General features: G+C 48.6%; 1 protein-coding gene across 1 annotated transcript in view; it reads right to left on the bottom strand.

The window, feature by feature from the left end:
• Positions 1-9,613: 9,613 nt before the first annotated feature.
• The window catches only part of LOC141147431 (uromodulin-like), a 34,756-nt gene continuing 32,777 nt past the window's right edge, over positions 9,614-11,592 (bottom strand). Inside the window, exon 11 of the mRNA XM_073634667.1 lies at positions 9,614-9,696. Coding sequence (XP_073490768.1) covers positions 9,614-9,696 — 83 coding nt within the window. The remainder of the gene's footprint in view (positions 9,697-11,592) is intronic.

Genomic DNA, 11,592 nt, shown 5'->3' with positions numbered 1-11,592 from the left:
CATCTTTTTTGGGGGGTTCGTTGGGTAGGGGTACTCAGGAGGACATAAAGAAAATGCCTCTCATGCAGACGACTGCATTTGGTTGGGGATGTGAATGGGGGAAGTACGGGCGCTGCAGAAGCGGTGGGTTCCCAATTAGGATTGGCGAATGCAGCAGGAAGGGCACTATGGGCACGACGGGCCTGTGTTTGTCTTCTTGGTGGCAGCGGGACACTACTTGTGCTTGCCACCTCACCAGCTTGAACTGCATTTATGGGACTCGCCACGTCACCAAGTGTTACTGCAGTGCTGGTTTGACTACGACCGGGGTGTACTAGGCTGCTGGTGCTTGCCAGTTCACCAAAACACTACCAAAAAAACTGTTAGCGATCGCAGGGATCAGGCCTGACTCTGCGAACGCTGCAGTTATGCGTTTAGTGTTTTGTAAGTGACAGTGATCGATCGATACTGCACTTGGGTGGGCTGGGCTGGGCCGGGCGGAGGGGCAAAACGCAGGTGCTAGCAGGTATCTGGGCTGATCCCGCTAACACTGCGTTTGTGGGAACCCTAAACTGCTGGGGACGCTAGTATAGATCTGATCAGATCAGATATTGATCCGATCAGATACTATACCACTAAGGGAGGTGTACGGTGCGTGCGTGGGTGTTAGCGGTACTGGCGCTAATCTGACGCTGCCTGGGGCTGGCGCTTGCCAGTTCACCAAAACGCTACCAAAAAAACTGTTAGCGATCGCAGGGATCAGGCCTGACTCTGTGAACGCTGCAGTTATGCGTTTAGTGTTTTGTAAGTGACAGTGATCGATCGATACTGCACTTGGGTGGGCCGGGCGGAGGGACAAAACGCAGGTGCTAGCGGGTATCTGGGTTGATCCCGCTAACACTGCGTTTTTGGGAACCCTAAACTGCTGGGGACACTAGTATAGATCTGATCGGATCAGATATTGATCCGTTCTGATGCTATACCACTAAGGGAGGCGTATGCTGCGTGCGTGGGTGTTAGCGGTACTGGCACTAATCTGACGCTGCCTGGGGCGACGCATATCACCGCCGGGCGATCAGGGGGCTAAACCTTTATTAGGTAATAAACGGCGGGTGCCCTGACACTATAAAAAATAAACAAACTAACCAGCGTCACCCGTAACGGTTATACGTAGATCAGTGGTGAAAGGGTTAACTAGGGGGCAATCAAGGGGTTAAAACATTTATTAGGTAGTATATGGGGGTCCCTGTCGCTATAAAACGCTGACGGCGAACCTAAATATTTACGTTCCTAACTAGCGTCACCAGCGACACTAATACAGCGATCAGAAAAATGATCGCTTAGTGACACTGGTGACAGGGGGTGATCAAGGGGTTAAAACTTTATTAGGGGGGGTTAGGGGGGTATCCTAGACCTAAAGGGGGCCTAACACTCACTGCCCTAACACTGTAACTGTCACAAACTGACACAATGCAGTAATCAGGAAAAAAAAAAAAAAAAATACTGCTTGCTGTCAGTTTGTGACAGGGGGGGGTGATTGGGGGGGATCAGGGGGCGATCGGGGGGGATCGGGGGTGTAAAGTATGCCTGGCATGTTCTACTGTGTGTGTGTGTGTTGTGCACTTACATGTCTTCTCTCCTCGGCGCTGGAACGGAAACTGCCGAGCCGAGGAGAGATGACATCACATCCTCTGCCTGTGTGAAACTACACACAGGCAGGGGAGGATTCCTATTGGCTGGGAGCGATCGCGAGGGGGGGGCCACGATCGGATGGTCTCCCCCTCGCCTCCTGACGCTCCCAGCCAAATGCCGACCTCCGCTGGCACCGGGGGGGGGTCCGATCGGACCCCCCGCCCGCGGGAGGCAGATCACGTACAGGTACGTGATTCTGCCTGCCCGTGCCATTCTGCCGACGTATATATACGTTAGGCGGTCGGCAAGTGGTTAAACAAGGGCTGAAAAATTGGGCCTTTGGCACTGGTGCTGGTGCCACAACACTGCAACCCCTCACAGACACTCTAGTTGGAATGCAGGAATGAGCCCTGCTGCAAAGTATTACATCAAAAATTGTAATTACACGCCCCTGTTAAACAGGGGCTGAAAAATTGTGCCTTAGGCACTGGTGGTGGCGCCCAGAACCAAAAATGTTCTTACAAGCTATCAGCATGATGATTGAGGAGGAAGAGGATAATTACTCAGGGATAGTCACTCAGCATCAGCATAGGCAGTCTTTGAAGGGATCTGAGATTTCAAAAAAAATTATTCGGTTACATCAGCATCAGGTGCTTGGTAGCTGGTGGTGATCCAAGACTCATTCATTTTTATGAAGGTCAGTCGATCGACCGAGTCGGTGGACAGACGCACCCTGTGATCGGTTACCACGCCTCCAGCAGCACTGAATGTGCGTTCCGAAAGAACGCTGGATGCAGGACAGGCCAGTAGCTCAATTGCATACTGTGCAAGCTCTGGCCAGTGATCCATCCTCAAGACCCAGTAACCCAGAGGATTTTCGGTGGGAAAGGTGTCCAAGTCTGATCTTGCCCCTAGGTATTCCTGCACCATATAAAACAGACGCTGGCGATGGTTGCTGGAACCGATCATACCTTGGGGCTGCGGACCAAAAAATTGTCTGAACGCATCGGTCAGACGGCCACCTTCTCCACCGCTCCTTCTTTGACTGACCGAAGCCTCAGCAACACGTTGTCCAGAAACAGGAGTTTGTAACCTCCCAGTCTCTGGGAACGCATTGCACAGACGTTTCTGCAAGGCCTCCCGAAGATATTTCATCCTCTGCTCCCTCTGCGATGGCAAGATAAGGTCTGCAACCTTACCCTTGTAACGTGGATCAAGGAGGGTTGCCAGCCAGTATTGGTCCTTCTCCTTGATACCACGAATACGAGGATCCTTACGCAGGCTTTGCAGGATCAGGGAGGCCATGCAGCGTAGGTTTGCTGAGGCATTCGGTCCGGAGTCCTCTGGGTCACTAAGGACGACATGGTCCGCAGCCACCTCCTCCCAGCCACGTGCAAGTCCATGTGTTTCTTGGGACTGATCCCTTAAAGACTGCTGCTGATGCTGAGTGCCAGGCTCCACCTCCATACTGACACAATCTTCCTCCTCCTCCTCCTCCTCTTCCTCCTCGTCCTCTTCCTGTGTGATCGGCGGGCACGCAGGAACACTGTCTGGATAAAGGGGGCCTTGAGAGCTAAGGAAGTCCTCCTCTTCCTGCCTCTGTTCTGCCTCAAGTGCCCTGTCCATTATTCCACGCAGCGTGTGCTCCAACAGGTGGACAAGGGGGACAGTGTCACTGATGCATGCACTGTCACTGCTCACCATCCTCGTGGCCTCCTCAAATGGTGACAGGACAGTGCATGCATCCCTGATCATGGCCCACTGGCGTGGGGAAAAAAAACATGCTCCCCTGACCCTGTCCTGGTGCCATAGTCGCACAGGTACTCATTGATGGCCCTCTGCTGCGTGTGCAGCCGCTGCAGCATGGCCAACGTTGAGTTCCACCTGGTGGGCATGTCACAGATTAGGCGGTTCTTGGGCAGGTTAAACTCCTTTTGGAGGTCCGTCAGCCGAGCACTGGCATTATATGACCGGCGGAAATGCACACAGACTTTCCTGGCCTGCCTCAGGACATCCTGTAAGCCCGGGTACCTGCCCAAGAACCGCTGCACCACCAAGTTAAGGACGTGAGCCAAACAGGGCACATGGGTCATTTGTCCCTGTCGGAGGGCAGAGAGGAGGTTGGTGCCATTGTCACAAACCACCATTCCTGCCTTAAGTTGGCGTGGCGTCAACCACCTCTGAACCTGCCCCTGCAGAGCTGACAGAACCTCTGCCCCAGTGTGGCTCCTGTCCCCCAAGCACACCAGCTCAAGCACCGCATGGCATCTTTTGGCCTGCGTACTTGCGTAGCCCCTTGAACGACTACGGAGCACCGCTGGTTCCGAGGAAGAGGCCATGGAGGAAGAAGAAGAGGAGGGGGTGGAGGAGAGAGGTGTGTCACAATCATTAGCATTTTGGAGGCGTGGTGGCGGAACAACCTCCAACACTACTGCACCTTGTCCTGCATCCTTCCCAGCTGCCAGCAGAGTCACCCAATGCGCCGTGAAACTTAGGTAACGTCCCTGTCCATGCCTGCTGGACCATGAGTCAGCGGTAATATGCACCTTACCGCTGACCGCCCTGTCCAGCGAAGCCTGGACATTGCCTTCCACATGCTGGTAGAGAGCCGGAATCGCCTTCCATGAGAAAAAGTGGCGTTTGGGTACCTGCCACTGAGGAACCGCACATTCCACAAACTCACGGAAGGGGGCAGAGTCTACCAACTGAAAAGGCAGCAGTTGAAGTGCTAGCAATTTTGCCAAGCTAGCATTCAACTGCTGGGCATGTGGATGGCTGGGAGCAAACTTCTTTCGGCGGTGCAGCAGCTGGGGCAGGGAAATTTGCCTGGTATAATCTGACGTCGGTGTACCAAAATCAGATTGCCCACAAGTACGTGGCTGTGACACACCTAATTCTACACCTTCATTCCTCTCAGTGCAGGTCTCAGAGAGGACTGAAGGTCTAGTGGGGTTGGAAATCTCAGCTGATGAGGAGCAAGCAGAGGTCCTCTTTGTTCTTTGGTGTGGGTCTTTTAGATACGCTTGCCAACGAACTGCATGGCAGGTCAACATATGTCTGGTCAAGCATGTGGTACCCAAGCGGGAGATGTTTTGGCCACGCGAGATACGCTTGAGACATATGTTGCAAATAGCAGCGGTGCGATCTGATGCACTCGTCTCAAAAAAGGCCCACACCAAAGAACTTTTTGAATAACGCGCAGAGACTGCAGTGCCCTGCACATGTGGAGCTTTGGGGTGTGATGCAGTCAATGTGCTGCCCTTAGGCTGGCCCCTGGAGGGTATCCTGCCTCGTTGGTGATGTGCCGCCTCCTCCTCCTCCTCCTCCTCCTCTCTCCTATCAGGCACCCACGTTGAGTCAGTGACCTCATCATCCCCTCCCTCCTCATCACTGGAGCAAACCTGGCAGTATGCTGCAGCAGGGGGAGCATGACTGCCAGATTGCTGTCCTTCTTGGGCACCCCCTCTGTCCGTGCTCGTGTTACTGCCTTCATCGAGCTCAGTATCATCATCAGAGCCTTCCAAACGCTGGGCATCCTCCTGGAGCATGTACCCAACACTGTGGTCAAACAGTTCGAGGGACTCCTCAGGAGGACATGGTGGGGCTAGGGAAGGAGTCACTGATGACATTGAGCCGAGGGAAGAGGCCGCTGCTTTGCCAGACAAAGTATCCTGGGCATGGGTGAGAGAGGATGAGGAGGATGAGGACGGCTTGGTCATCCACTAGACCAAGTCTTCCGCATGTTGCGGCTCAACATGGCCAGCTGCCGAAAAAAAGGCCAAGCGTGTCCCATGGCCACGTGCTGATGAGGATGCACCGTCTCCACGACCAGCACTAGACACATAGCCTGCTTGCCCTCTCTTATTGGCTTGTGACTGTCTGCCTCTCCTTCTTGGCCTTCCAGACATACTAATGGCCTGTAGCTGCACTAAGCTGGGATATATATATGTACTGATACTGCAGCTAGCAAAATCAACTGCCTGCCTGTAGTATGAGAACACCACCAACCTTCTACAGGTAGCTTTAGCTGAACACTGTGAGGTGGACGCACCCCACTAACTTGTAGGTTTAGCAGAACACTGTGAGCAGGACGCACTGCACTAACTGTAAATAGTCTAGCTGCCTGACTGTGGTACTAATAGGATCAAAAGAACACCAGCAATTTTCTTCAGGTAGCTGTATTTACTATAACAAGACAAGCCTGCCTGTCAGTAAGAAGATAACAGGAACGGATCTAGCTGAACACTGTGAGCAGGACGCACCGCACTAACTTGAAGGTTTAGCTGAACACTGTGAGCAGGACGCACCCCACTAACTTTTGTAGGTTTAGCTGAACACTGTGAGCAGGACGCACCCCACTAACTTGTAGGTTTAGCTGAACACTGTGAGCAGGACACACTACACTAACTGTAAATAGTCTAGCTGCCTGACTGTGGTACTAATAGGATCAAAAGAACACCAGTAATTTTCTTCAGGTAGCTGTATATACTGTAACAAGACAAGCCTGCCTGTCAGTAGGAAGATAACAGGAACGGATCTAGCTGAACACTGTGAGCAGGACGCACTGCACTAACTTGTAGGTTTAGCTGAACACTGTGAGGTGGACGCACCACACTAACTTGTAGGTTTAGCTGAACACTGTGAGCAGGACGCACCACACTAACTTGTAGGTTTAGCTGAACACTGTGAGCAGGACGCACCCCACTAACTTGTAGGTTTAGCTGAACACTGTGAGCAGGACGCACTGCACTAACTGTAAATAGTCTAGCTGCCTGACTGTGGTACTAATAGGATCAAAGTAACACCAGTAATTTTCTTCAGGTAGCTGTAAATACTGTAACAAGACAAGCCTGCCTGTCAGTAGGAATATAACAGGAACGGATCTAGCTGAACACTGTGAGCAGGACGCACTGCACTAAATGTAAATAGTCTAGAAGATAACAGGAACGGATCTAGCTAAACTGAATACAGTGTATATATATATATATGCAACACCTGGGATGCATATATATACACAATACACTGTAAGTGCAGCTAACTGACTGACTGTTCTGCCTAATCTATCTAACTCAAATCAAATGTTACTGTCTGTCTCTCTCTCTCTCTTAATGAACGCCGGAACACACACTACACAGGGCCGCCGTGCAGGCGGCCTTATATAGTGTGGGGCGTGTACTAAATCCCCTGAGCCATAATTGGCCAAAGCCTCCTTGGCTTTGGCCAATTACGGCTCTCTGTTAAGGCGGCGCTGTGATTGGCCAAGCATGCGGGTCATAGTGCATGCTTGGCCAATCATCAGCCAGCAATGCACTGCGATGCCGCAGTGAATTATGGGCCGTGACGCGCCACACGAATTTGGCGCGAACGGCCCATAAAGTTCGGAATTCGGCGAACGACCTACCTGATACCAAACTGGAGGAGCGGTGGAAAGTGAAGAAGTACAGAGCCCACGAGTACTAAACACGCCTGAGACATAAGCTTTTATGACTCCTAATGCTTTGCATAGGAGTCCATAGCTGTTGGTGAGTGTGGCAACATTGGAGGAGGGCACGGCACTGTGTTTTCCACTCCGATTTTAGAGAAGTGATTGCACACTAGCACTAATGGTTTAAGGGCTGTATCAGTTTTTCTTATATTAACGCAGTTTAGTGGAGACTGCACTGGACACTGATCACATTTGAATTGATATGTTAATCTGCATTTTGTAAATTTGATATTTTTCACTCATTAGAAGTGGGCAGCACTATGAGTTTGAATACCATCATCTTAGGTCAACTCTTCTCTGCCCCTTGTCAATTGGTCAATGAGCTGCTCTTCATAGATATGAGCCAATAATATGCAAGAGGAAGGAACAGCCCTGAGCTCTGAACCCCAGGCATGTGTCATCATTTTCTAAGAAAGCATTGGGTTTATGGACCACCCTGACTTTCTGCGAGGTATGAGAGATATTTGGGGGTCCAATGATTGATCTGGGGAAAAATGGAACCATTTCCTGCATGCCAGTTAAGATGTATCAGCTGGATCCATTATTAGTTCTCTAACTGAATCATTATATACTGTATAAAATTAAACTCTTTTCCTTTTTATTGTAGAAAATCTAAAAACGCAGCTGCCCAGTGCTTAATGACAATGGTGGTGGACTTGTCTGGAAATGAGCAGACGAGTGAAGCCCAGAGTGGGACGCAGGCTAAGGGAGAGCTGACATGATGGGGTAGCAGAGTAAACCAGCAAGGCAGGAGTTAATAACCAGGGGGTGGTATGGGCTAGCTTTTGGGGGTTGCTTGGTAATTCATGCCTGGGGGGTAGGAGGGGCTGAGGTCTGTAGCTCATTTCCTTGCCACCGGAAGAAGAAGCAGCTACCACCCTCCCGCCCTTAATTTTGTTTAGGTTTTGGAGCTGTTTATGTTGAATTTGAATGGGGTGGCGGTTGGGGATCTTTGGAGGCATAGGGAATTAAGAGCAACATGGCAGAAGTGGGAAGCCATCTTGGTATGGTATCCTTGGTTGATGCCAGTTAACCGAGGTTTAACTGGCATCGGGTGAAGAGTATCAGCGTGTAAGGTTGAGTGGCGTCATCCGAGTCAGAGCGGCCACGACTGGGGACCTGGAGTGGACATGCTGATATGGTGATAAATTTTGGTTAGCACCTCCAAGGATTCCCAACAGTAGTTAAATGTATCTGAAGGAATATTGTCTTGTGTTAATAAAGGTTATGGTTTGAAATGTTTAATAAAAAAATTCTATGCATTAAGGTGCAAAACCTCCTGTGCTGCAGCTGCCCCCCCCCCCCCCCAGAGCCCCCCTCTTACTTAACTGAACATGATCTTTCCAGCGATGGGGACAAGCCCAGCAGGTCCAGCTGGTGTCTCGGGTCCTCATTGGATATATTTAATGCATTGCAGAGACTAGAATGCAGTGGATATATATATATATGTAGGAGACAGTATATATATTTAATGCACTGCAGATAACTGAATCACCTGCCTGCCTGAAAGTATATTTGAAAACGTACACCAGCAATGGCCTGCAGTCAGATACAGGCTTGGCTAGACTGGAATGCAGTAGATTACAAACAGTACACCAGGAACGGACTGCGGTGAGATCTAGTTAGATCTCACTGCAGTGGATATATATATATATGAGAGAGATGTAGCTAAACTGGATACAGTGGCTATATACTGTATATCTAAAGAAAGACCTTCATGGCGGAATCGCTGGGGATTCAGTGCACATAACATAAATAACAAAGCATCTGTCTGCTTCTCTCATCCCTACTTATGAGAACATTTTAAACAAAATAGAAACCACTTACTATTGACGGTGGAAGAAGCAGGTTCTGTAGGGAATAAAGAGAGACAACATATCAGTGGTATATAGATTGTATTATGTACAGGTCCCAGAAGATGGCAGGACCATTCAGAAAGTGCAGCATGACTCGTGCACGCGCGGTAGGAAACCGACTGCTGGTTTCCCTTACTTACAATGTTGGTGCCTGTACCCAAATTAGACTGATGAATTGGCTCGGCCCCCATTGCGGGATCCCTGGACAGGTAAGTGTCCATATATTAAAAGTCAGCAGCTGCAGTATTTGTAGCTGCTGAAATTTTTTTTTTTTTTAGAGACCGGAGCTCCTCTTTAACCTCTAGCTTGACCTCTGCACTGGTAGGCACAGATAAGGCGACACTGATGGGCTACCACCGAGAGGGGAGAAAAATTGCCGATTACCGGCTCTGTTTACATTACATGATCAGCTGTCATTGGCTGACAGCTGATCACGTGGTAAGGGGCTGGGATCGACCACTTACTCCGATCTGTGATCAGCCGTGTCTCATAGACTCACTGATCACAGAGCGTGCCGTGCGTGCCCTGCAGGGAGGAGCGTGCAGGCCGTTCGGGCATGGAAGGTACGTCTATGGACGCCCTCCCGGCAAATTAGGTCCACACTGCAGCTGTCTTTCGGCTATAGTGTGGATGGGAGGTGGTTAATCAATCAACCAGTTGTTCACTCAGGAGGGTGACCACACTCCTGCAGTACTGGAAGTTGGTGGTCACTCGATCTTTGGATGTCCTCAGGGGGAGCAGAAACTGGAGAGACCAACAGATATTAATAAATGTTTTCTAAAATGAATATAAAAACCTGACACAACTACAAGTCAAAAATGGAGAGATTTCTACAACTTTATTATTTGAGCTTACACATACTTTGAGCCAAAAAAAATAAAAAAGGGGCAAACAGGCAGGAATTTTAAAGCAGAAAAGGCATGCTTTGTCTCTTTAGCATAAAAGTTACTTTCCTGCCTATCCGTGCAGCTCACTGTACAATTTCAGCAATGCTGAGAGGGACACCATGCCCATCCAGCCAATGAAAGGTGCTGGCGATAAAAACCTGGAAGGTGGTCGCCCAAAGATATGAGCGGCCCGGGAGGGGAGTTCTGGGGTACCACATCGCCGGAGCTGGGATGGGTTGGGGGGAAGGATAAGAATACCTTTTTGGGTTGGGTTACTTTTAAGAGGTAACACTAGGTTAAGGGTTAAGTGTTGGAATTAAACATCAGGGTAAGTTGACAGTTAAGGGTTAATGTTCAGGACCAGGTCAGGGACAACATTTCAGTGTTGAGGGTTAAACATTAAGGGGTAGGTTAAAGTCACATTAAGGGGATTTTTTAATGAGATGCTTATAGTGTGACTTACACTTTCTTGCTATTCTTTTAAAATATTGTTACTCTTTTCTTGCTCTAACTGTCTCCAGGCTGTGCTGAACAGCTTGGGCCCCCCCGTGCCAGCTGGGACCCATAAAGTCTTATTGGAGCCTCTATTTAGAACTACAACCTTACATGTAGCTGTACTTGAGAAGGACACGGGAGCCAAAGCCAAACTAAATTGGGAGCCCCCCCCTGATTTTGGCTCTGTAAACCACTTGTTCATCTTGTGCTCTCGGCACTGGGAATAGCTCCACATAAGGTTGCAGTTCTGGATGTGAGCGTGGAGGAACAGCAGACTCTGGTAAAACTCCAAAGGTCCCAGAGGGCAAAAAGGGGCACCAGCATACCCGTAGTTGACCAATAGGAACACACTTAAACCTTGAAATACTTTGTTTTTACCTGCTCTCAGATTATAAATACCTTAAGAAAAATAATATTTATGCAATAAAAAAATGTGATGAAAAATAAATAAATAACTGCTAAACCAAATAGCATGGGAAAGACACATATAAAGAGAGGTAATAGTGCTGCACACCCCAAATAGTACAATATGGGAAGACTACCCCAAGGGGGGGGGGGTTTAGGCAGCAAGGTAAGTAATTTGAGTAGGTAATATATATAGAAAAATATTTTATTTTAAGTATGCATAAGATAATACCATGGCAGTTAAAATATGAGCTCTGGTGGGAGAATAAGAACCATTTCAAATACATACAATGCAAACAGAGAATTATACATGGCATTACATGTCAGAATGTCAGTTGTATAAAAGACTGACGCATTTCGACCTGTATAAATTAGGGTCTTCTTCAGAGGTTTAGTTTACTGCAAAAGACAATCAAAGATAAATGGTCAGAGCAACTTAATAGTGTTGCATATTTAGGTGGAAAAGGTGAAAGATAAATAAGGAAGTACGAGGGAAGCGTGAATGAGTGAAGAGATGAATAGAGGGAAAAAAAGAAGGAAGGGGATAAGTGATTTTTAAGGGATTTCTGGTTAGGAGGGTCTTTCCGAATACACCTCCCACTGGGTAAATGTATGTTACATTTGTATTTCATATATATTATAATTTATGAATCACCTGTTAAAATTTGACATGTGTACATGTAAAGTCTTTTGCAGCAATCTAATCCTCTTAAGAAGGCCCTAATTATATGGGTCGAAACGCGTCAGCCTTTTATCCAACTGATAATCTGATATGTAATGCCATGTATAATTCTCTGTTTGCATTTAATGTATTTGGAATGGTTTTTATTCTCCTACCAGAGCTCATATTTTA

The sequence above is a fragment of the Aquarana catesbeiana genome, linkage group LG06 (genome assembly GCF_042186555.1).
Source record: "Aquarana catesbeiana isolate 2022-GZ linkage group LG06, ASM4218655v1, whole genome shotgun sequence".
In the NCBI taxonomy this organism is placed as follows: domain Eukaryota; kingdom Metazoa; phylum Chordata; class Amphibia; order Anura; family Ranidae; genus Aquarana; species Aquarana catesbeiana.
This window is presented reverse-complemented; position numbering and strand designations above follow the sequence as displayed.